The sequence below is a fragment of the Mirounga angustirostris genome, unplaced genomic scaffold, assembly GCF_029215605.1.
Source record: "Mirounga angustirostris isolate CCGP_5_RB_7025 unplaced genomic scaffold, mMirAng1.0.hap1 SCAF_7, whole genome shotgun sequence".
Lineage (NCBI taxonomy): Eukaryota > Metazoa > Chordata > Mammalia > Carnivora > Phocidae > Mirounga > Mirounga angustirostris.
The window spans coordinates 22,246,941-22,273,142 of NW_026991715.1; the positions used below are offsets into that span (position 1 = coordinate 22,246,941).

General features: G+C 46.9%; 1 protein-coding gene across 4 annotated transcripts in view; it reads right to left on the minus strand.

Annotated features, from left to right (window-relative positions):
- MARCHF3 (membrane associated ring-CH-type finger 3) overlaps nt 1–26,202 on the minus strand; it is a 140,144-nt gene that overhangs the window by 18,565 nt on the left and 95,377 nt on the right. For 3 of the 4 annotated variants that reach the window (XR_010412984.1, XM_045891981.3, XM_064595845.1), the window contains exons 2-3: nt 15,605–15,848; nt 12,598–12,802 (exon numbers count right to left, since the gene is read on the minus strand). Coding sequence is in view for 3 of the 4 variants with exons in the window: in XM_045891981.3 (XP_045747937.1) it covers nt 12,598–12,802; nt 15,605–15,792 (393 nt within the window). In the remaining variant the exon portion in view is untranslated. Of the gene's footprint in view, nt 1–12,597; nt 12,803–15,604; nt 15,849–25,274; nt 25,419–26,202 lie in introns of all 4 variants that reach the window. The other variant, XM_045891999.3, reaches the window with a different exon arrangement.

Consider the following 26,202-nt stretch of genomic DNA (forward strand, 5'->3'; position numbering starts at 1 on the left):
TTTTAAATCTCCCTGTCCTCAAATTTCAATGGTAGCCCCCTAGCCTGTAAGCCATTTGGATGGTGCTACCCACTCCATGGGCTCACTGTCGAAGCCGTTCATGATTTTCAAGATTTCGGACGTGTCCTTCCCAAGCCTCCTCACATCTAGATTAGAGAGTCTCCGTCTTTCTGTCCAGGCCAACTCAACCACCTGTCTTTATTGCTCCCCTGGACTTTTGGGACACCCTTCATTGGGTACAGGGCCCTGAGTATCAGAATGCTAGGCAGAACTATGCCATGGTGGTATTTGATGGCATTGCTTCTCTTGATTAGGGTCACTGTTTAGGGACCATTTTGCTACAAGGCTCACAGAGCTGTCTTCAGGGAAGACATTCTTAAGGGGCAGTTCAAATGACATGGGTCACGACATCAAGGACTGGCAAACAGGGCAAGCAGGAGTCCAGCTGGATGAACACAGGTGCTGTCTGTGGGAAAGCTCCAGTCCAGCTGGGAGACACATGGACATTTTTAGCTTGAGTGATCCGGAGACATGTGCCCCGAGTAGGTCCCCATGCAGAACCAAGCCAAGCATGGAAGAAGCTGAGTTAATAACTAGCCCAGTGCATAACTAAATCACTAGCTCTCCCTTCAAGACTAGCAAACCATATGCACGACTGTGGCACCCAAAGAATTATAATGCGGCCTCCTCAGGGAAGAGGGAATTTGCCGCGAAGTGTTGAGAAATTTCCCTTACTTCTCATGTGCAAAACATTGTAAGGGGGCAGGAGACACTTTTGGAAAACTTACATGTTCCCTCGCCATTTACATAACTGTCTTTCCAGATCAGGGGTCCTTGACTAAGGTGCAGAGCTTTGGAAAACCTGAGAGCCCTTGGAGACTGTATTTGAACACCAGATGTCTGCGCCTTTCAGGGGAGAGAGTTCAAGCTTTTATCAGCTTCTCAAACAGATCTGAGGGGAATAAACACTGTTCTAGAGTATTTCCTTAAATTGTCTTGAGACACTGCTTGGTTCAGGTCACCTTTCTGAGCTTTGAAAAATTTAAGAATGGGGGCAGTAGTAGGATTTGACTGTGTCCGAGAATCCTTAATTTCTCCTTAGATGCTGGTTTAAAAAAAAAATTAACCTAGGGCACAAAATGTGATATTTAAAAAATTAATTGTATGGCTGCAGGACAGCAGAGCCACGAAAGCAACCAAATTAAATTAATAGGCTTAAAGGAAGAAAAGGACTCACACTGAGCAAAGATGGAAAGCATTCAGACAATATAAAAAAAATCAATGTGCATATGATTTCCATACAATAAAATAGAAAAAAAATGAACGGGGTTTCAGCTCATAAACTGTGATAGGGAAGGGGCAACACTTGAAGAGGAAAAAGAGCCACTGACATCTCTGTACCAGTGTCCTCCTTTCTAAAATGGAGACACAAATAGAATGTCGAGTGTCCAGAACAGGGGCGCAGGGCAAGCACTCAGTCCGTGATAACTAGTAGGAGTTGTATATTAAGGAGGGTATTGGGAAGGGATCAAGAATACATAAAATAATAGCCAGGAAGATTAAGATACGTTTTCTGCAAAATCTGAGACTAGACCTTACAAACGTTACACTAAGTGAAGCAAGCTGATCACAAAGGACCACGTATTGTACGGTTCCATTTATAGGCAAATCCACAGAGAGATAAAACAGATTAGTGGTTGCCCAGGGCTGGAGGTAGCAGCGGGGGGAGGACCAGGGAGTGAAGGCTGAAGTAGGAGGTTTCTTTTTTCAGTGATGAAAATGTCCTACAGGAGATGGTGGTGATGATCACACACCTCTGTGAATACGCTAGGTGTCACCAAACCGTACACTTTAAGTGGGGGAACTGTATGTTACATGAATTAAATCTCAATAAAGCCGCTTAACAAATCTGAGACTGGAAAAGCCCGTTGGTAAAAACACTTCGAAGTGTCTTGTAGATTCCGCTAAAGAGCCCTTCCACCCAGCGTGAATTTTGATTGGTGTTCCTTTTGCCTGGCCACATCTTCATCTAACTGGGTTATTTCTCAGGTATGTATCTGCAGGTATGTCTCCCAAAGAGCTGAAAGTGTGTATATTTTCGTGTATGGATGACTTCTGGGTTTCAACATTAGAGTCGGAGACTTTAAGCAGATAGGTCGGTGTTCAGAAAAACATTAGAGCGATTTTATTCCTCCCGTCTCTCATGCCTTTTCTCCCGGAATCTCCCACTTTTCATGCAACGATCGAGCCTTTGGATGTAGGAAAATAGGAGTGGAGGCATTGTTTTCTAGGACGGTGGATATTTTCCCTTCATCTCCCAATTTCTGCTTTTACTAATTCTTCCCAGATAAAAGTCCTTAAATGCCTATAAATCCTATTTTACAATGTTCCTGCTGCAGCCACTTGCCAGCATTTCATATATGCTATATTAGCCATTTTCCCTCCGCACCCCAGAAGGTTTTGAACCTCACTGTCTATTCCAACCTCCTGTTTCTAATAGCATTGCTGGAGGCAAAGTAATGGTCAAGTAATGAGTAGAAAATATTTCCTTTTCTTCTTTTAATCTGAACTCAATCTTCACAAGCAGATTTTTATACATTTTCCTAAGTGGTGTACCTAAGAATTAAACCCATTTTTCACTGAACTAGAAGCTTCAGATGAGTTTTCTCTCTCCCTCACATTATACACATACAATCCTAACTTTCCTCTCGCACATCCGTTGCGGTGTAAATCTATCCCTCTAACTCTGTAATAATGGATTGCAAAGAAATTTTATCAGATGATATTACAGGGTCCTGTCTGAGAGCATGCAGGCAGGCAGTTGATGAGGGACAGAAAGACACAGTTAGTGAAAGATGAAGGAGGGAGAAGCCAAGGCACCAGAACCGATAGGGTCTTTCTTATCTTTCCCCAAATCTGCTGCACCTGTCACGAAAGGGAAGCAAGGGAAGCAATGAGGTAGTTATGCCAGTAATTCAAGAGAAAAGCCAGTGTTTTCCTTCGTGCGTTGCAAAACCAGTTTTACCAACTTGAAAGATCTAGAGGACAGTCCTTAAAGAAGTTTACATCACAAATGCGGACAGCCACATTATGAGTGATTAGCCTTCACAGCCGTTCATGAAAGGAGGGAAAAGGCTCTTAACACTATTGCGTTTGTGGGGCTTTCTAATGATATCTCTCCCTGAGGGGAAATCTCGGAAGAAACTGGGGACCAAATGACTCAGTAAAATGAAGACTCAAATGTGGAGAAGGAGTAACTAGATGAGAAGAAACAAAGAAAGGGTGTGTAATGTCCTTGGAAATGAACGACCTCTTCAGCTCCTACCAGGCTGCCGTAACTAAGAGCTTGGGCTACCTCGGACTTGGGGCGGGGGGGGGGGGCGAGGGAAGGGGCACAGAGAAGCAATGCCAGTCCACTATCCCACTCTCAATCCGACCCAGCTCAAGTCTGTGTGGTTTCTTTCAATACTTTATCTTTAATTTTTTAGACTATTTATTTGAGAGAGAGAATGTGTGCGAGAGAGAGCGAACATGAGCTGGGGGAGGAGGGGCAAAAGAAGAGGGAGAAGGAGAAGCAGACTCCCCACTGAGCAGGGAGCCCGACACAGGGCTCGATCCCAGGACCCTGGGATCAAGACCAGAGCTGAAGGCAGATGCTTAACAGATGGAGCCACCCAGGCGCCCCAGACAGACTTTATTTTTAAGAGCAATTTTAGGTTCATAGTAAAATTGAGTTCCCATATGCCCCCTACCCGCACAGCTGCAGAGACTCCCCCATTCTCAACATCCCCACCAGAGTGGTGCATTTGTTACAGTCGATGCACCTCTACTGACACGTCATTAGTGGCCAGGGTCCAGAGTTTGTTAGGGTTCGCTCTTAATACTGTAATTTTATGGGCTTGCACAAATGCAAAATGACATGTATCCACCATTGTTCAGAGTAGGTTCACTGCCTTAAAAATCCTGTGCTCTGCCCATTCATTCGCCCACCCCCTTAACTAGCAGCTTTAGGTTTAACAGGCGAATTCAGTGTTAAGAGGAGATCAGGGCTTTAATCATCGGTACATCTAGTCTCTTAGGAAGGCTGGCTATGGGTGGAGAAGCCCTTGGCTCAGTGAGTGCTTGTGTGCGTCCATGTCAACGAACAAATGAAAAGAAGTACTTCTGGGGCGCCTGGGTGGCTCAGTCGGTTAAGCGTCTGCCTTTGGCTCAGGTCATGATCCTGGGATCAAGTACCACATCGGGCTCCCTGCTCAGTGGGTAGTCTGCTTCTCCCTCTCCTTCTGCCTGCCTCTCCCCCTGCTTGTGCGTGTTCTCTCTCCCTCCCTCTCTGTCAAATACATAAATAAAATCTTAACAAAAGAAAAAGAAAAAGAAAAGAAGTACTTTCGAGCCAGGACGGAAGAAGCCAGGTATGGTTGGGGACATCAAGGACTAAGGGGGTCATGGAGACCTGGGTTCTTCTGCCTTCTCCACCTACTAGCCCTGCGGCTGAAAGTACTTGAGATCTCTGAAGAGTGACTTACCATCTCAAAGTCTCAGCTTCTTTACTTACAAAATGGGATAGTATCTATATGAGGACAGAGGCATGGGAATCAGATGGTTATATGAGCACTACAGGATGCTCATATAAGTTCTCTTTTGCCTAGGAAATGGGTAAACAACTTAAGAAGAAAAACCCTTTGGGATGTGAAATCTTGAGGCTACAAATAGGTGGACGCAAAGTGAAATTAAGCATTTGCCCCTGGATTTGGGGGTCATGTCAAGATCTGTGCCTCTTCTGGAAAACGAAGTTTCTCCCGTAAACAGGCATATAGGGAATCACTCTGCGACTGAACAGCCACTGATTTCCCACTGCCTAAGTGAAGACACTTCTCGGCTTTGCTCGTTCGAATACAACTGTTCATTAGGCAGCGTTTAACTATAATCATGTACTGCTTGCAATATTTCACGCCATTGTTTGTTTAATAATGTGTATTCTTTCTCTGGAGTTAAAAGTGCCGGCTATTGACACAAAACTGAAGAGGCAAGGGGAAGGGTGGCGGAAGCCCCCAGTGGGGGGCCGTATGCAGAGTCTGTAACGCTGCATCTGAAATCTGTAATCAATGTCTCCCTTCTTTTCAACCTGAAACGTTGTACCTGCACAGGGCAGTTCCGGTGGCAGGACTTAGGGAAAGACGATTTCCAGCTTTGGTCATTCGATGACACAGCAACGCTCCTCTCTCAGACTCCGCTTTACAAAGCTCTCCTGCCAGTTGCCCAGGGACAGTTTCACCTCCACTATCGCCACCCCTAACTCCCACATAATAGCTTCTAACTGCCTGCCCTTCAAAGAAGTGGACCTCTCGGTGGCCATGCTCGCCGTCCTATTTGTTCTTACACTGGGAGTTAGCTAAAAGGGTCCGGAATCTTGCAGGATTATTGGTCTCATTTTGTTTACTGCCTCTTATTCTTGGCCCAGATGGGCTTAAGGAAAACCCGGCTCAGTTTTCTCCTGTATGAGAGAACATCTGTGGGTGAATTAGTGAAGACTACAGCCGTTTTCTGTCTGTCTCCACAAAGACATTGTTCCTTGGAAAGGTCTGTCGCTCACAAGATGCTAAGGTTTGTTAATTCTAGGTGGTGGAGATGCACCTGTTTGAGACATTATTCTTCATCCTCCTTTGTATTTTTAATTTATTTTATTGTTTTTGAGAGAGAGCAAGTGCGGGGGGAGGGGAGGAGCTGAGGGACAGCGGACAAGCAGACTACGTTGAGCACAGAGCCTGATGCAGAGGCTCGATTCCATGACCCTGAGATCATGACCTGAGCCGAAATCAAGAGTCGGACACTTAACTGGCTAAGCCACCCAGGCACCCCCTCCTTTGTATTTTTTAAAATACAGAATGAAATTTAAAAAGTTGGGTGAAGCAACTCTTGGCGTTTTGCGTCTTTGCATCCTCAGCGAGCCAGCGGAAGGCAGCCCTGCTAGACTGCCAAAGGTCCTCTTCCAAACATGGATTCTAATTTGTATTTCAACCCAAGTTCAGTACAATTTAAAATAATAGAATCTGGTCATGTAATTCTTTCTATGCACGGAACTGGATTTTCCCTCCAAATTAATCCTGTACCAGCAGTGGATGGGCTGAAAGCACAGGCAACAAGCAGTGAGCTCCCTTCCATCTGGCACGGCCATGGGAACACTTCGGTTGGCTTGCTTTTTTAATGAAGCGATTTTTAATGAAGCAAGCTGTGAATTTAATAGACACCTTAAAACACCTTCTTTGTAACTAAGCTTTAAGTAACGGAGCGACTGCCAAATTAGCCACCAGAACCAAGATGAAAATTCAAGACAGAACAACTACGGGTGGAGGACACAAGGTTACCGTAAAATAAATATAAATGGATAGGGGCGCCTGGGTGGCTCAGTCGGTTAAGCGCCTGCCTTCAGCTCAGGTCATGATCCCAGGGTTCTGGGATCAAATCCCACACTGGTCTCCCTGCTCAGCGAGGAGTCTGCTTCTCCTCTGCCCCCCCCCCCCCCCGCTCATGCTCTCTCTTTCTCTCTCTCTAATAAAAATGGATAAAATCTTTAAAAATTTTTTAAAAATTTAAAAAAGTGTTGAAGCAAAAAGCACACCTGTGTGCATGAGTGAGCAAGTCAGTTTGTGAACTCTGCTTTACTTGGCTGGTGAGAGGCTAACGCATAAAGAGAAGTGACTTGTCCAAGCTCTCACTGCAGGCCGTGGGCGGCCAGCCCAGTGTGGGATATACTACAGTTACAAGCCAGTGGCCAGAGTTGGCATGTTAAGCCCTGCTTGGCAAAGTCACCAGCAAGGATTTCACTCAGCCGGAGGCTGTGCTATCCACAACTTAGATATGGAAGCTTCCTCAACACACTCCCCTCTGTCTTTCATGCTGCAAGTCCTTCCTCTGCTTTGTGAGGCTGTAGCCTCGCCTGGAGCAGGTCAGAGGGCTGCCTCCGGTTGGGAGGGACCAGGGAGCCTGGGGGCAGAGCGAGAGGAACCTGTGCTCACTGGCCCTGAGCTCAGGTGGTGGCAGTCAGCCTGGGTGTGAGAGGGAGAAGTGGGAGCTCCTGGTGGTTTCAGCCAAAGCCCTCCCACCCTACTCTACAGACGCCAGGGGGTGACCTTTTCCATTTCGTCCCTCCGGAACAGGACCCAGAATAGGAGGGAGGAGCCGAGAGCAGCGCATGAGACTTTCTTACTTCTTTCTCGCCGAGGGAGTCTGGCCTCACGGAACCATGGTAAACCTGTGTCTTCATCTAACGAATGTTCAATATGAGCTTTTCTACCCAGAACTCCTAAAAGCTTGGCAGAGGCTAGCTGGGCCCGAATCTTTCCGATTCGGCCCCATCTGTGCTACTCCCAACCACACTTTTCTAACTTGGGCCAGAGGTTTCCTGCGGGGTCCTGGAGTGTGTGTTTTCTCCTCACTGCTTGGTGTGCCCACAGGGCTGCAATCCCCTGCCCTTCTGCCAAACCTGACGGAGGACCGGCGAGTGAGTGGTGGCCAGGCGTGGTCAGAATCTCCTTTGTGCTGTGTGGCTCAAAGCTGGGTCACTGGTGTGTCTCCTGGAAGACCTCGTCTAGCCGTGTCTGGCTTGAACCGTAAGGCCATGGTGTCGGCTTCTTAGATTTATAGCCACAGGCCCAAAGTACGATATACAGTTCGCAGCTGGGGGAAGGGAGGCTGTCCATTCATGCACTGACTTAATGAGCAGGTGCTTCTGGATTGCCTATCCCATGCTGGGATCATGGTCCTGCTCCCCTCCTTACTAGGCTGTGCTCATGAGTTGGCGTGAAGTGGGGGAGCTTGCCTGCTTGCCTTCGAGGAATGGAATACATGGTATGCACGCCTGGGAAGCTCCTTGAATCCCTTTATGTCAATACCCTGATGCTACAGGGGTTTGCTGAGAGGAATTTGCCTGCTCCGAAACCAAAAAACCATGTTTTTACTTAAATGGATATATTAAAAATCAAAGCCAAACCAAACCCACTATAATAAGAGCCAAGCAATGTCGCTACCTAAGCCTGATACATAGTTATTAAAAGGGTTTGAGGGAAGTCTTAAATCTATTAAATAGCAAATGCCAAGGTACAAAGTGGTTTCCCCACAGCAGTTCAGCTCGGCTTCCTGCTGTGTAGCTGGAGATTACACTGAATGTAGGGCACACTTTAGAAACATTTTCCTCTAGTGACTTAAAAAAAAAAAAAAAAAAAAATATATATATATATATATATATATATATATATATCATAAATAAAAAGTTTAGGGAAGAAAAAACCTTAATCCTCTTCTCTCTCGCTTTACATCCCATTATTCTGAGTAACTGATATGTGTGAAAACATTCTCAGTTTCAGTTTAGCTAAACCTCTGAGTCACAGGGAACAGCTTTTAAATTGTTCCTACCATTCTTATCAATCAGCTGGGTCTGTGTAAAGGAACTAGGAATGTGGAAACCTAATCACTCCCTCTGTGAAAAATCACCATGTCTCCCTGATCAGAGGAAGAGCACGATCTTAGGAAGATCTCCCCCCAGTTTTGCACCATTTCCTGGCTATTTCATTTTAATCAGGATGGTGCTGAGCTGATCTATTACTTCATAAGTTTCCCGGGCCAGGGTGGGTGTTACTGATACATGTCTTAGGAAAGCCCAGTGCCAGATACTCCCATCAGTGGAAACTCATGTTGCAAGCACGATGTTTGCACATAATAAGATGCATTTCCTTGGCAAACTGCTCCATCAGATATGCAATCACCGCGGTAGGAGGGAGTCAAGGCACACATTTTGGGAAACGCATCATGCTACTTTTATTGGTTTTCTGTATTTTTCCCTTTGTTATAAAAGAATGGTATCAGAGTTCAATTTACAGAGAGAGATGAGGAAAACTGAAAATGAGCAGGAAGGAGCCCATAAAACCACCCAGGCTGGTCATTCAGCGAATCCTTTTATGGTTAGTGGATGTCTATTTACTGCGTTCTACCAGGTCATTATTCTTGGGGATAATTTATCTGACAAATTGCTACTGGGTAAATTTTCCATCATCAATGAAAAAGACAATGGCTTCAGAGGAGAGAAGTGCTGTCCGTGGAGGTGTGAGATGTATGTGTGTTGTATCCGCTCTTCCTTTTTGCTACATACTGTGTGAATACTTCTCTGTCAAGCTTTGCCTGAGTGACACAGACCTTAAGAGATTTACATAAGCTGGACTAGAGGAAATTCACCCACATCTGAATAAACCGATGATCACAAAGTAGCTCTCTTGGGTTGAAACTAGCCCTTGTTACACTGGCTTACTTAGCAGCAAAAAAAAAAAAAAAAAAAAAAGGATATAAAATTGCCAATTAATTTACCAGAGGACACTAAATGATTTAGTCTCCCCATGGAGGCAGGTAGCTTTGTAGATAGGCACACACAAAATCATATTATCGAGGTATAAATCATATATCGAGAATGTCCTCATTTTAAGTGTGGAACGTATTTTTTGCAAGTATTTATAGACACTAAGGATATCATGGAGAGCCCCTAGCTCACTCTCCCCCGTTGCAGCTCTGAGAAACTGAGCTATGTCTCACAGATGGGCACTGGTTAAGTGAGGACGTGGTGTCCATGTTGGAGGTGCTAATACAAACTGGTCCACTGATTGGGCCATTATGAGTAGAAACTTGTAGACAGAAACTCTGGGTTTCTGATCTATGAAAAATGAACACCCAGCTGCTGGCCGCAGAGAGTGCAAGAAAGGAAGGAATGGGGCAGTGTCTTCCCAACGGTGGTGATCAGGAGGATTAGGGCTATGTTGGATGAAGGACTGGGGGAGTTTCCTGAACAGAGGGAATTTGAGGTGTGGCAGTGATTCTGACCAATGTTAACACCTGGGTGCTGACAAATAACATTTATAAATGACTTTTTCAACCACTTCCTCTGGCAAACAAGAAGCTATTATTGTCATATTGATTTTGAAATTCAAAGTTATAGAATTTTAATGAGAAGGCAGATCCAACTGGTAGATACAGTAATGATTAAAGCAACTGAAAGAGTACAAATGAGAAATAAAGTAACAATACTCCCAATGCTTAACCCAAATAGGCGGGTTTTGCTGATTTTCCAAAAAAGATGCTTGGTTATCTCGAGATAAAAATATGAAGCAAAGCTCAGTGTGAATAAACCTGCCTTTTGGTAAGAGTAGAAAAGTCAGTTAGTAATGTCATTTGTTGAAAAATCTGCCTGCACCTGGTTCTCATTTGTCCTCCAGCTGAGAAACCAAAGACAACTTCTTTTTATTGCTTGTGGTCAAACAGCAAGTTCATTTCGCCATGGGATGATCAAACGGCCAGCCTCCCCCGGCTTGAGAAGGTTTGCCTTTCACTTTCAACTTGTTCAATCATCATTAACTCTGAAAAATGTCACATTCCATTTGTGCAATGAAAATTTCACCACCGGTGACCGTTTGGGCGAAGTTTTTGTAGGCGAGGCCCTAAATCTTACAGAGCACCTCACACATTCTCAAGGTCATTTGCCTCGATTCCTTGTGTAACGTTGGCTGCCTAAGATCCCAGAGTCTGTGGCCAAGCATAGGCAACTTTGAAGAACCTCTGTGTGTGGGTGCATGTTTTCCTCTCCGCGATGGAAGGGGTTCACTGGATGATTCGACACAGGCACGTTAGTTGGACAAAACCGACATGTGCACGTGAGCACACATATGTGCGTGCGCACGCACACACACACACACACACACTGGGATTTTTACCAAGCAAAAATAAGAGTCTTCTTTACTGGGGAGATACCAGTGAAGACCACTGGATTGTAGCCCTTTTAAAGCAGAGTTGTGTTTTTGTTTTTTTGTCTTGTTTTGTTTTTACTCCGGGAAGCTAGCTTCCCTGGAGAAGGTGCAATATCAACTTGGGGAGGTTCCAGAAATTTCTGGAGAGGAGAAATAGGCTTCTTTTTCACTTTCGCCTGTGGGCTTGAGAAATCTTCGCCTCCCTTGTTTATTGTTTAATTATACTCACCCCCGCCCCCGGCCCCCACCTCTGCAGAGAAGTTCTGAAATGTAAATCCCAGGGAATGTGGCGTGGGGCCAGATTAAAATAGGAATTTCTGATAGTGGATGTCAAGCAGCAAGACTGCTAAATTAAGAGGTCACTCGATCCAGAGTCTTAAAGCAGAAGGTGTACTGAGGCAAGTCAAATAAATCTCGTGCCATTTGGCAAGTATGTCATAGCTAAAACAGGCCCCAGTTTACAGGTCCTGATTAAATTTTCAAGGTCAAACAGGAGAGCAGGTATATGCAGAGCTCTCCAGAGCCGTAAGTGCCAAGGTGCTAACGTCCTGTTTTATTTTTTATTTTATTTTATTTTATTTAAAGATTTTATTTATTTGACAGAGAGAGATGCAGTGAGAGAGGGAACACAAGCAGGGGGAGCGGCAGAGGGGGAAGCAGGCTTCCCGCTGAGCAGGGAGCCCGATGCGGGGCTCGATCCCAGGACCCTGGGACCAGGGCCCGAGCCAAAGGCAGACGCTTAACGACTGAGCCACCCAGGTGCCCCTCTAACGTCCTGTTTTAAAGTCTCCAAGAAGGGCGTCTTGATTTCTAGCTTTAGTTTAATGCCAAAGTTCTGCTGGGTCAGCTGCTGAAGGAAGGGGGAGGTTATCAGTGGGTCTGGATTAGAGGCCCATAATCTTGGTCTCGGTCTCTTTCAAAGGTTAGCTCTGGCCTCATAATATATTAGAATATTTATTGTTGCTAACATCCAATTTTTAATTGACTAGTAGAAATGGAGGGTAGGAGAGAGGGCAAAGTAGTCTAATGATATTTTCCGCTGCTTCTAGCTAATACAGGACTAGACCTTTGGTCTAAAGGAGAAATGTGTGGCTCCTAAAATATGAAAGAGTGTCCTGCCATTTTAATGGCTGGGTTGAAATGCCTGCCTTTTAAAGAAAAGAGATTCCAGTGCTAGGTTATTAGCTGAAAAAAGCTTGTGTATAATTTCCTAAGAGAGATTTTTTTTTAAAATTCAAACACTTGGATATGTACTTGGTATTCTAAGTGCTTTAGAAATCTTACCTCATTTGAGCTTCATAGTAATTTCAAGAGGTAAAATTACTTACCTAAGGTCATGGAACTTACTCAGGCCCCAGAAGAGGAAGTCAGCATCCATTATCCTGTGCACCTCTATTTTTTCACAGAGACCTCTCAGGCTACGCAACCCAAATGCCCACTTACCTGTTGCTTCAAACTGGGCAGATGGTGTGCAAAGAGGGAGTGTTGGATCCCTTTGTTCCATTTCGTAGGGATGGAAAAAGGGGAAGCAGCTCTGTCAACTTCCCCACTCTCCTGTCTCCTCATGGAGATCACCTTTCTACTGCTGGCTTCGGAGCGAGCGTGTGAACCGTTTCTGTGTCTCTCTCACACACACACACGCACACTCACGCACCCACACACACTCACTCACACTCACGCACACTCACTCACACGCACGCACACTGCTATGGCTGTGCTTCACTGAGCTGCACCAGGTTTGTGATTCGGGCATAAAAGCAGACATCATTTGCTCATTAGAGCTAAGTTTTCAGGACGTGCCCCAGTGACTGACCTCCACTAACGGCCTGGGTTTGCGCTCGACTGCAAACCTGAAGTGGCAGAGTTCACAGTAGCTGGTGTTTGAGGACGACAGCCAGTGCTCCAGGCAGCTCCGATGAATTGTCCCCAAGGTCCCCGTGCATTCGCAGGGGGAGAGCAAGTCCTCTTGGCTGCTGCCCTCGTGGCAGATCCTGCACATCGGCCGGTCATTGAAGGGGCTGCAAGAGAAGGAGGGGCATCTGCTGGTCACCAGGCCCGAAACCGTCGCCACGAGGATGGTCCTCTGGCTCTGTGTCCTTCAGACCTTCCTCAGGCAGACACCTGCTTTAACACCCTGGATGGACACTCCGTGTACACGGTCGTGGAGGCCGGGGCGGGCCGGGGTCCTCGGGCACCTCCTTTTGACAATATACAGAAGGAGGGGGGTGGCCCAGGGCCGAAAGTGGGTGAAAGTGAGCAGCATGTTATTGTTGTCTTGGACGTGGATGTTGTTCAGGCAAACGACCAATCAAGAAATAAGAATGATTCCTCACCATTAAAAACAGAAATTGTTTTGAAATGACATCACCTGCAGTTTCTAGACAAATTGTGCCTTTTGAATCAAACCAGGACACTTTCAAATACTCAGAGGTTCTTTTCATTTCTCCTTTCATTAGGGTGGGACAGTGAGGGGAGGCAAGTTAACTGGCAGCCAAGTCTTGAGCCATAACACAGAAGTGTTGTCTGAGTCAGAGTACCGAGCTGAGGGGCAGGTGATCCTTTGAGCTTCCCGAGGACGCTAAGGATACTACGCCGAATGCAAGTAATGACTGTGTCCTAGGGAGGCGGCCTCCGTCCAGAGCTCTGCCATTAATCTGGAAAGAAAAGCCAGCCCTGCACGTTCCGTGAGGCACACGGCGTAGTAGTTGATGAGGCAGGCTCTGAACCCCAGGTCTGCTGCCTCCCATTTGGCTAACTTGGTTCAAGTAACGTCATCCCTCTGTACTTTAGTTTTGTCCTCTCTAAAACAGGGGCAAAGAATGGTGCCTTCCTCAAAGGTGACATTAGGATGAGAAAAGATGGTCCAAATCCGAAGCTTAGAATAAGGACCAGCATGTAGTAAATGTGTCGTTAATGGTGACTCTTTTCACTTACAGGAAAACTCAGGTCAGGGAAAGTCAAAATGATGTAGCGCTCATCAGGGAAGTTAGTGGACAATGAAGGGCTCAAACTAAGATGGCCTCAGCTCCCCGTGCATACTGTGTCTCGGGAAAGGACCACTCCTTTCTGATCGACATTATCGTGTATCGCTTCTCATATTGTCCTTTATTGGGCACTCAGTTTTAAACTATGTTATCACTGTATGTGCCCACCTGGGGACAGCCCCTCTACCTGGCATGGAAGCACTGCTGTTTCCCAAGGGCCTTTCTGGGATGATCCTGGGAATGAGTGAAGGCTAAAGGGGGATTAAAAGAGGAAAAGACTTCCTTCCTACTTGCCCAGAAGGGGGACCCACTCAGGGCTGGGAGAAGAAAGTTGAAGGAGTTGACTTTTTTTCTCTGACTATTCCTGGCTCCTTCATTCCCACTGAGCCAAATGCATGTGAAAGTCGAAAACCATCTGGTTTACATGACCACGTAAACATGTGAAAACACCTGATGCATGTGCGTGTGAGCATGGGCACACGCACACACACACACACGCCCTGGCTCACAGGTCTAAGTCATCTTAGCTCTGTAGCCTGTTCTTCCTGATTAAACAAGGTGTGTGAAGGCTGCCAGGGTGACGGATGCACACACGGTGACCTGTCTCAGTTCACAGATGAGCAACGATGCTCATCGCCGTGTCATATTCTGAGTCCTAACTGATTGTTAGAAGCTTTTCGAGAGGTGGGAGAATACATATTGACTTTTTTCTACGCGACCCCTTAGCGAGAGCTGCACTGATCGGCAGCAGAAGATGCGTGGGCAGCGGTTCGCAAGATGCATGAGGGTGTGAGTCCATGTCTGGCGGCCACCAGGTCCAGGCTGGGGTGACAGAAAATGTGGTGTTGCCAACAGTCCTGCTGCAGGTGCGTGTGGACCTGGATCTCTCCCGTAGGGTTTGGTTGAGTTGCTCAGACCAAGGTAAGCAGTCAGTGTGCGAGTGACTGGTCTGAAGCTTCTGGGTCAGAAGTGGTGCTGGTATCAGAGGACAGGTCCAGTGTTGATAGGCACTGTACATTAATTGATCAGAGTTGCCCCTACCTATCCTGACAGAAAGCTGGAGAAGCCAGAGAGCATGTATTGGCCGGGCAGCCCGTGGCTCTCAATCTGCCATTGGACAGCAACAGCACAAGAGAGACCTCCAGGGACAAAGAGCCAGCCTGGACGAGCCATCTCTGGGCTGGTCGGAGCCTTTGGCTTGCTTTGGTTCCTCATTTTGGGGAGACAAGCTGTCGCAGTTTGAACAATCGTAGGGCAGGGTGTGTTGGGAAGGATCAGGAGTTGGGGGGCCCATGGGGCACAAAGGAGGGGGCCACAAAAGAGGCCCCCGAGTGGGGACGTGCCAGAGAAGAGACTCACCCGGGATGAAGCCCCAGACGATCTCCCATCAGGCAGTACTGATTGGTACAAGCACCAGGAATGTCCCTTCAGAAGTTGTGCCCACAAGTCCAATCACTTCTGGCTCTGTCCCCTGAAATCAGGTGCCTCCTTCCTCCCATGCTCACAAAGGACCACCTTTGTTAGCGCCTGGCAACAAGAGCGTACCATAGCAATGTCCACATAACAAATGCAAGGAAAGCGACCCTGTGTCTTGTGGGATCTTTCCCTGCCTGGCTCTCTCTGCACGTGTGACCTGAAGTGGAAAACTCAACAACGGGAATTTTAGCTTTATGCCCGATCGCTATAGAAATGGCGAGGATGAGAGGACTCGGGCAGCACCTCGGCTCACCTGACACAAAAGACCTGAGCGCTAATTACGTTCCCTCTGGCAGTTTCCATCTGACCGAGAGTCTTCCGGATCAATTACAGATTCAATTATTTTAATAGCGGTACTACCTCTGGGTGGCGAGAGTCCGCACCACCGTTGACAGCAGCTGCCCGTCCTTGGCCGAAACTTGCATGACATACTGCGGCTGCCCGGTCACTAGGCTGCCACAGTCCTCCACGGTCTTCACCACGGGCGCAGCCGAGCTGGTGCAGTCTGGCAACACTTCGGGCAGGTGACTGCAGCGGCTGGTTGTCATGGTAACAGACAGCAATTACTCGGCTAATGGCTTCCACGTTCATACAGGATTTCCATCTAGGAGAGATCAGAAAACAGTTTACTTGGGCAGGGTGGTTAACAGAAAACGGGGGAATTACAGGCCACCCACCTCATCGTGTCATTATTTAATATAAATAACAAGGGGAGCCTAGACATGGCACATTATCTGGTTACCATGTCATGCACGCACGCACGCGTGCACACAGAGCCCGCGGGAAACAGCGGACGTGCTTATGAGCCAGATAGCGAACCTGTCGGTGTACATAAACATTTCGGAGCCCCGCTCTTGGAGAGGGGAGGGCGTGATGGCTCTGGAGCCCGATCTGAAGAGGAGATAAGCAGTTCTCCTGCTCTGTTGCCAGAGAAGCAATAAGTCTTTGTTTTCACTCTCTCAAAGTTACTAGAATCATTATTAAAACCGTTCGCAACTCTTTTTTCTTGTAAGCAATTTATGCTCCATTCAGCTTCATTCTGAGATGCTAAGATTAAAAACAGAGAGAAAGAGGGGGAAAAAAAGACTCTGGCCAAGTAGCAGCTTCTAGGACAATATTGGCCAGAATGAATCAATTAATGTCCACCTTTCTGACTGCTGCCATATCTGCGTCCCATAATACAATTATCTACTTAATATATCTTGACAATTAACTTCCTTTAAAAACTTAACCTATTTTGGCCTTGTCTTAAATAGTTATTCATGGGAAGTGATTAGTTGGATGAGCTTGTTACATTTTTTCTTAATGGACATCACAATCAAAACATTAGAATTGAGTCTTTGTTAGTGGAATACTGCATCATCATAGAGGATCACACAGGAGAATGCAAGAAACGAGGATGGACGAGACCTCCACTGCCTGTTAAAAATAATCCATTCCCTGACATACAGCCTGTCACATAGCCTGCAAGGAATTCTGTCCCTGATCGGGGTGGTGTGGGCTTGAACTGGACCTCAGATTCAAAGCATTCAGACCCACTGGTGTGTGGACCCACTGCATCCAGTAGTAAGTCTGTTGGTGATGCATGAAAAATAGAGGTCTTTATAGAAACTCATAGGAGCTGCATCTCACTTTTAGAAATACAGTTGTTTCTGTCCAGCCTGCTCACCTCAAGCTCCACGGAGCCCAAGGCGGCCTGGGCTCTGTAGGGAGACACAGGACTGGTTGATGGGCTGAATTCACATCAATAAGCAGACCGGATGCTAAAGGCCCCAAATTAAAGTAAATCCATCCCACAACCCCAGGAGGATTTTTGGAATTCCTCAAAGGATTGTTTTCTTCTAGCTCTTTCTCCCAGTTATTATACAGTACTTGACTCCTCCGGATCTGGCAAACAGGATCTCCCCGACTTCCAGAACAATGTGCATCAACTGGACATTCTTAGGATGAGAACACAGTGTTTGCAGATGAACTTGAACTGACGCCCTCCCTCCCAACATGTGCATGTCAGGGAGGCCTGACCATCGGAGACAGTTGGATGGGAAGGGAATCCCCTCCTTGCTGCTGCGGTGTCTGGCTGGCCTCGCTCTAGCATGTTCCCATTCCTGTCCTTGGCTGCCACCAATCTGCTCCGCGTTTGTGGTCTGCTCTCTGCCGGGACACCTTTGGAGCCTGGCCATGGGGAGGCGGTTACGGACAGCAGCCCTGGTCGGTGGCCTGATGTGGGGACACAGGCTAGGGCCGCCTCTGCTCTGTCATTGGCACCACTCTGGTGGGCTTCTCAACCACCAGGCAGTAAGCAGACAAAGGTACAACTGCATAATTAGCTAGTTTAGTTTTGCTTTTTAAATAGGATTTGTTGCCTTTCTTTGTTTCTTTTTACATTGCCAAAGCCAGAAATGTATGTTAGAGAAAGTACAGAAAAGTACAAGGAAAACAACACAATTCAGTCATAATCCCGCCACTCGGATAACCACAGTAAACTTTCGGGGTGGATGTCTTTCTAATTTTTGGCAGGGTTGACAGGGTGGAGTTGATTTGTAGTAGAGGCCAGATTTTTCTTTTTTTTTTTTAAATAAGTGAGTTAAGGTAGCTCTCAGGCCACAGAACAAAAGGATGTTCAAGATCCAACTTCTAAAACTGTCTAATCCCCCTCCCCTGGCCTGCTCTTATAAAACCCCATTGACATGATTTTAAATTCTCATAATGCCTCCCAGTCACCAAGTGTAACTTCCTGGCACAGCTCTCTTGCTTCACAAGGCAGCCATAGATTAAGAGCCAGGGGTGTGTTGGCAGGAAAAGCAGACACAGTGACCTTCTTGCGGCATAGAATCATTATGTCTGGATGCACTCTGAGAGTCTATTTTCGGGTTTTGCATAACTTCAACTCACAGCACCAAATGCTCCCTCCCAGTGCTCGATGGAACGGGAAGGAGGCGGAGAAGGGATGCTCAGAGGGAGAAGAGGAGATCAGGGCTGTCAGGAGTGAGGCTACCCTAGTGAAGGGACATCACTCAGGCACACGATGTCCCCAAGTTCATTCACTTATAACCCAGATTAAGTTCTCATCAAAGGAAGCAGTTCTAAATATATGACCCAAATCCACAATAAAATGCCCCTAAAACAATTCTAGAAGTAGAGTCCCCTTTAAACTTATTTTATATCTGTAATTTCACTTCTGGTTGCTAGACTTCATTTCATTTCTCTTCTCAAAGGCAAAAGAGATATCACAGGTCATCTGATCAGTTTATTCCCTTCACAGTGGGTGCTGGGCACAGAGTTGAGCATAAAGGGACAGAGCGCTCCTCTACCTTGCCTCCTCCTCTTGGGCCATCTCTTCAGAGCCCTGAACCCCACTTGGGACCTGCCAGACGGGTCACTCCGGTCTGGCACTCACTGAAGAACACACCCGCACATTCGCTAACTACCATGCATCTTGAGATACCAAGCCTGGCATGCCCATGATGAGTTCCCATGCTTCTGAGAGACCACGTCTTGAATTGCAAATGGGGTGGAAAGGATACTGCAGAGCATAGACACCTGAGGCCATGGTGGGAAGGGCTGAGTTGGTTCCGACCCCACAAGAGTGGATCTCTTCATGTCCTCAGGTGGAGGAGGACAGATGGGAGCACCGTTCTCCCCAGTCTCGGTCAAAAGGAAGCCTGGAGGCCTGCACTAGGCCTGGGGCAGGAGTGGGCCTCTGCAGGCCGCATGCGCCAATTGGCATGCATATGTTGCACCTGGGGCAGTGACAAATGGCCTGCTGCATTTCCCCGTCTCCTTCAGAGCCACCTGGGAAAACAGCGGGCTGTTGCTGTGGATGCTAGAAAGAGCTGAGCTGTCGCTTTGCAGCCTAACTGGGCTTCCACGGATCTTCCTGCAAAATTTCAAGCACCATTTGACTGCTTTCTTATCAACACTGCTGCTCTTGTGGGCGAGTGTCTTCCCAGTTCACCCAAGAATTCGGCTCTCGGGATTTCTCGGGACAAAAACACAATGCCGGTGGGGAGGAGGGGCGTGTCTCTGTAAACTCAAACATCAGATTGCACTGGTAGGACAGGTCCTTTGTTGGCCAGGCTTGACTCCTTGTCTAATTGCTTTCTGAGGCTGCGAATAAAACATGATTTGGCACTGGCCAAGTCCGGCTGCGCGCAGCGCAAGGCATGGCACTAGGTGGATGAGAGGGGGACAGTAAAAGAGGAGGGAGAGGCTCAATGAAAGAAAGCCTGATGAGACCATTGTTAAGATACAAAAGGCCTGTCTGTTAAACTGTGACCCCTTTAAAGGACAGAGTACAGGTTTTACCAAAGCAAAGACTCAACCAGGCTGCAGCTAATCGTTGCCGTGTTTCTGCACAGTCTGCCTTTGGTAAGTGATTTCCATGGGAACATGGCTGGCACCATGAGGACACATCCGGAGGATGTTGGGGAGGTGATTTTGGGGGGACTCTGTTCACCTCTGCTGCCCCCTGGCCCCAGCAGCCCCTGGAACCTCCCTGAGGATTGCAGAGTTAGGGGAGAAAGCTCTGTTCTCAGAGGCAGGTCCCCCAAGCCTGCACCTTGGCTCAGCACTCCGCAGGGTCACTCAGCTTCTCAGCCATGGTTGAGATTTCTTGCATATTTGGAATGAAAATACTAGTACTTCCTGAGCCACTTGGTCAGGGTGTTGGTGAGGCCTCAAATAATACATGTGAACATGCTTTGTGAACTGGACTGAGCCACATGCAGAGAATGCCACATTAACCTTCATTCCTGCTCTTTTTGTAAGCTGAGCTGCATCTTTTTTCTGTCTTTGAAAACCATCTTCCCCCATGGCTGGTGAGCTTCCGCCAGGCTGTACTTCTAGATCACGCTTGAGCTCTGACCTTGTGCCACTCCATCCCACTGGCAGGTAGCATGGAGGCACCTTCTTCCCTGTTCATCCACTTCTCCTCCTTCTCCTCAGCCCTGTCTGTTCAGATCCCTGAACACAGGTTTTCACTTGTTCGTGAAAACGCTGAGTGAAGGCACATGGTGAGAACCTGCTATTCTGTTGGAGACCTTTGGGTCTGTATGTTACAGCAGCCGCCGTGATCTTAGCTGATCTAGCACGTGATAAATATACTAGAAAATAAAGTGCAAGCCACGCCCAAGTGCCTTTGCAGGCCTGTTTCCATCAGACTGTATTTTCAGTGACAAGTCAACTTTAATCTCTTAGATTTAGGACAACAAGGCTGTTTCGGGGAGGGATCTGTCAAGCTGGCATCTCTGTTGGGATGTACAAATTACCATGGGGATTAAAGGTAAAAATCAGAGCGTCAGAGTATGTGTGTTAGCCGCACCGACCTGGTCCGGCAGGCTGCCTGGCAGCAAGCGGACTGAGCAGGTCCCAAGCTGGGACCCTGTAGCAAGCATGGACCTCCAAATTTGACCCTCATAATTCCAGAGAGTTTTTTTTTTTTAAAGATTTTATTTATTTGACAGAGAGAGACACAGTGAGAGAGGGAACACAAGCAGGGGGAGTGGAAGAGGGGGAAGCAGGCTTTCCCGCTGAGCAGGGAGCCCGATGTGGGGCTCGATCCCAGGACCACGGGATCATGACCTGAGCCGAAGGCAGACGCTTAACGACTGAGCCACACAGGTGCCTAATTCCAGAGATTTTTAACAAGTAGGCTCCTCAGGTCTCAATATATTCTAGAAAGGTCTTCTTTTTTTTTTTTTTTTTTAAAGATTTTATTTATTTATTTGAGAGAGAGAGAATGAGAGACAGAGAGCCTGAGAGGGAGGAAGGTCAGAGGGAGAAGCAGACTCCCCGCCGAGCAGGGAGCCCGATGCAGGACTTGATCCTGGGACTCCAGGATCATGACCTGAGCCGAAGGCAGTCGCTTAACCAACTGAGCCACCCAGGTGCCCTCTAGAAAGGTCTTCTGTCACCCGCCCACAACCAGGGCTGGTCAACAAAGCAAAGCCGAGAAGCAAATTTATTCATTCTTTCATCCACTCCAAGAATTTTTTTTTTTTTTTAAGAAATTACTGGATATTCCTTTGAAATTTCTGATGGTTCAGAGTCCGACCATTTCAAGTCTGGCTTTACATTTCCCGAGCAGCGTTCTGCAGACCCTCTTAGGGACTGCAGAGCCACGAGGACACGGCACCTTTCCACTAGCCATCATGCCCTTGCTTACTCAGGGGACACTGCCCTAAATTTGGGGGAATGGCTAGATGTCTTTCCACTCCCACAGAGGTGCACATCATTAACACTGGTCCAAGATTCAGAAGGCTGACCTTAGTTTTACATGAGCAAATCTGCTTCAGGAAGCATCTCTAAAATGTCCCTTAGCCTTCCTAGAGGGGCTGCATACACACGAGCAAGGCCTCCCCAAGGAGACCAATGAACGGGCAGTACACGTCGGTTGGTGATTGAAACGAGGGGGAAAATAAAAATAATGGCCTGTCCAGGAACTTTCCCCTCTGAGGGAGACTTTCAGCCTCTGAATTCTAAGAACAATCTCTGAGAATACGAATGCTCTTCGATAGAACATTTCCCTGCCTTTTGAGGCCTGTTATAAGCAGGCATATAACAGTGCACGGCATGCCTGATAAACTGACTTGGAGGTTCCTGAATGTGCACAGAAAATGAAGGCGGGTGGGAAACCACACACTGACCTTCCTTTTCCAATGAAAATGGAGCAAATGACTAATTTCAAAACCATTAACATGTAAAAGCTGCATATTTCTTCTGAGAACAGGGCACAAAGGCTCTCCAAGGAGATTGCTGGGACGTGATTACCAGCAACATTTAAGTTTTCAAAAACACGCCAAGGAGGCTATTCACTCGAAGTGTGTATCGGCAAAGTAGCTGCTTCATTAAACTTAAATAGTCTCGGCAGGGCTGTGCTTACAGACCCACGCTACCAAATTATACGTTTCTTTTCTGGATGCTTCACTGACCTCATTATGTGGAGCGGAGAGTTTGTCATTCCAAATAAAGTGACCATCCAGGTCTTTATAAACATGTCCGTCAGGAGCTTCATGAGTCTGCAGACTGCAACCCTGGCTGGCCCAATGGATTAAAAAAAAAAATACACACAAAAACCTGTCTTTTTGTTTTCTCGTTATTCTCCGCATATGTGAGCATTGTCATACTTACAGAGCAGAGTAAGCAGGTGAAATGCTTATTTCTGAGCATGAAGGTTTTGATTTGGGGGTAAAGACGTTTTCTTGAGGAATGTGTAAACACCAGTGAGGAACCAAGGGGAAAAAAAAAATCCAGACTAGCATAAGGCCAGTTGGATCCGCAGAGTTCCAATCTCACAGTGTACTGTTTGCAAGTGATACCCAGAGTTATTTATCATTTCCCATCTGCGTTATTATTTTTGATTCTCAGCCTCAAGAAGCACCAGAAGTATCAGACTAATCTTTTTTTTTTTTCATTTAAAATTACTAATTTTCTCTTTAGGCAGGTAAAATCCTCTATTTCTGCTGAAGGCAAATCAAGTAACAATTATCGTGTTTATATGTATTTTTTCCCCTCAAGAAGTACTCATAAAATTAATTCGGATTTTGGAGGCTATCCATTTTTTCATTTAATTTTAATTATATAGATGAAAATGGCAATTAAAAATCCCACAACTACCCTGTGCATTCAAAGACACAGTGACAGCTGAATTACACTTATAAATAACAATGGGCTCCCGCACACATAGCCCTGCTGAGCAGGGGTGGGGGGTGGGGGTGGGGGAAGCAGAGCTCACCGATGAGTTCTGGGGACTGGGGAGCAATCGGGACACGTCAGAAAAGTTGAAACGACAGGTTTAAAAACAACAGAGGGAGCAGGCAAAACAGAGTAAGACGTTCATGGGACATCATTTGGAGAAAAAGTGTATTCTTCAAGTGATGTTCGGTGTGCCCGGTACCAAACAGCTCCCTGTATAGCATAAGGAAAAGTGTAGAGGGTACAGCATGCTGTCCAGGATCTCTGATAATACAGGGGATGAACATTTCAGCTATAATGAGGGAGAATATGCTCTAAGAACCAGGAGCTCCCAATCTGTTGCTACGCTCATACCCATTTTCTGCCAGCATCCAAGTGAATGCCCACCATTAAGGAATTTGATGCGGGGTTCAGTCCCAGTTGTACCTCACTCACCCTCTTCTGTGCAGACAGCCCAGTACTAGGCATACAGGTTTGCTAAATTCCTAACGGCAACCTCCCGCATCCGCTGTTGGCTGATTTTAAGCCGGGGTTCCTTGGGGCTTTCCCCATCTGCATGTCACCAAGACCACGGGGAGGCTGCAGTCTTGTCCTTTCCCAGGGCGGTGTCCAGAGTCTGCATTCTGCCAGGTTCTGGGGGCCCAGGCCTTCCTGCAGCGCCTTCAGGCCCTTGAGGGCCCAAGAGACTCGGGTGCATTGCCCTTGGTTTTGGCACGAGGATAACCAAAATCGCTCAGCTTGACAAGGAATTAGGCAAGTGCAGCGTAAGGATGAATGCTCCTTGGATTTTGCTTTTCAGCCCTGTCTTTGGCATTAGAGATGGACTCCCTATCATATGCCTCGGATTATTAGAAGCCCCCAAATCCCACGGTGCTTTCACATGAGGTCGAGTGAGGTGTCAGGGTCTGTGGGTGTCTTTTTGTTGCTTTTGTACATGTTTGGCTTTGGGGTCAGGAGCACTCTGGGAGCCTTTCAGGGGGCAGTGTGGGGAGAGGGGCAGAGCCCTGGCTTTTAACTGCCACCCCACGCTTAGCAACGGAAGACAGCTCCTTGGCGTTGAGCCTCATTCTCCTCCCTGACGCTGAGGACCGGGATAGGTGTGTGCCTGGCGTGTGCAGGGCACTTTGTAACAGGCAGTGCTTAAGACTGTAGGGCAGTGGGGTCATCTTACAACAGCCGGGGGCCACGGTGGGGACAAGAGGCTCCTTCTCCATCCTACCTCTGGATCCCCTCGCCTGGACCATCCCCTCTAGAGTCCTTCTCACTACCTGCCCATCTGCCCTGGTAAACGTCTCATGGAGACAGAACCGCTGACATCTGCTTTGACAATCTTATTGTAAATATAGCGACAAAGCATGAGAACAGCCTCTGGAATTACTCTTCTCAGCCCTTAGACTCTGTTTCCTGCCTTTCCACTACACACACACACGCATCTTTATATACATGTGCAGAGATAAACCATAGGTTCTTTTCTAGTGCTTCCCTAAAATAAATGGGTCTAGTCTTTCAAGGCAAGATCCAACAAAGCACAAGAAAAAAGCAACACATAGCCAAGGGCTGAGTTACCTGAGATCACTTTACCACGTAATCTCTTCCCAAAGTATATCCTTGGTTTTTTTTTTTTATTATTTTTTAAAGATTTTATTTATTTATTTGACAGAGAGAGACACAGCGAGAGAGGGAACACAAGCAGGGGGAGGGGGAGAGGGAGAAGCAGGCTTCCCGCCGAGCAGAGAGCCCAATGCAGTCCTGGGATCATGACCTGAGCCGAAGGCAGATGCTTAACCATTTGAGCCACCCAGGTGCCACTGTATGTCCTGGGTTCTTGGGCACCATGATACTGGTGGGGAATGAGGCCTCTTTCTTCCTTACTTCCTACTGACCTCAGTGCAAAGCATTCAATGAACTCCTTCAAAGGAACCTCTGAGGAATTAGTTCTTCTCATCTGAGCCCATGCCCCCTTCTTGCTTTTGCTCCTTTGGCTGCCTGGCCCAGCTCACCACGCATCTTGACGTCAGTCCCCACGTCTCACACAGCCCCCACCTGTCGGAGCATCACCTTTATTTTATTTTATTAAGATTTTATTTATTTATTTGAGAGAGAGAGAGAGTACAAGCAGGGGGAGCAGCAGGCTGAGGGAGAGGGAGAAGCAAGCTCCCCGCTGAGCAGGGAGCCTGATGCGGGGCTCGATCCCAGGACCCTGGGATCATGACCTGAGCCAAAGACAGACGCTTAAGGGACTGAGCCACCCAGGCGCCCTGGAGCATCACCTTTAACTGGACTTTTTCAGTGTGAGGACCAGCCTGCTCTGTCCCTGAGCCTCCGAGCAGCCCCGTACCTTTAAGCCTGTCAGAAATAGCCCGGCATGTCGGCTTACGTGGAGGGCTGTTTCCACCAGAGCATCCCTGAAGGCCCTGCAGCCGCTCAGCAAGACCATCCTGAATCAAATATCTGGTCTGTTCATTTCTTTGTATCTCCAGTCCTGCCAGAAAGAATGGGTGAGTTTCCTTAACCTGATCCAGCCTGTTTGACAGAAACAAAACAACTTAATACTGACACGGAATTAAATTCTTATCTAAGATAAAACAGCCACATATTGTGCAGAGGTCTATTTTTACTTTTAAATTTTCATCTGATGGGTTTTCCTTCAGAACAGACCAAAAAAAAAAAAATTACACTATTAATAGCAATAGTGTGAGTATACTTTTCTGTTTTCATAGCACTATTCATTTTCATTCTCTAAGTGCTTTATAAATATAGTGGGTCTTTACTGCCTTCCAAGGGTGAAAATAACAGTTATACCCCCATGGAGCTCATTCATTTGCTTTACGGGCTAAAAAAATCTCTAGTGTGTCACAAATTAACAAAATGTTCCTGAGGACTGTGTTTTATTCTTGAATCTCCAATTTCACTAATAAATGTGAAAAACACATGTAGCCAGATAAGTCCCTGGAGACCCACCACTGCGGGTGCTGAAGAAAGCAAGTTATTCCAGCTAAGATCAGCATTCACTTTCACACCAGAGACTATCTGTTACCCAAATCTCCTCCAGTTGCTTGATGTAAGGCAATGGAATCGGTTTCTAGTGACTACCCCCCCCCCATCTAACAAAATGAGTTTTTAAGGAAAGAGTATCTTCAGAAAATAAGAAAAAAAACTGTAACATTTTTGATCGTCAGATAATGACGATCCTACTACCACCTCTGAGAGAGATCTGTTACTCCTTTTCTTAGTATTTTTACCATGAAAAGTTCCAAACAAATAGA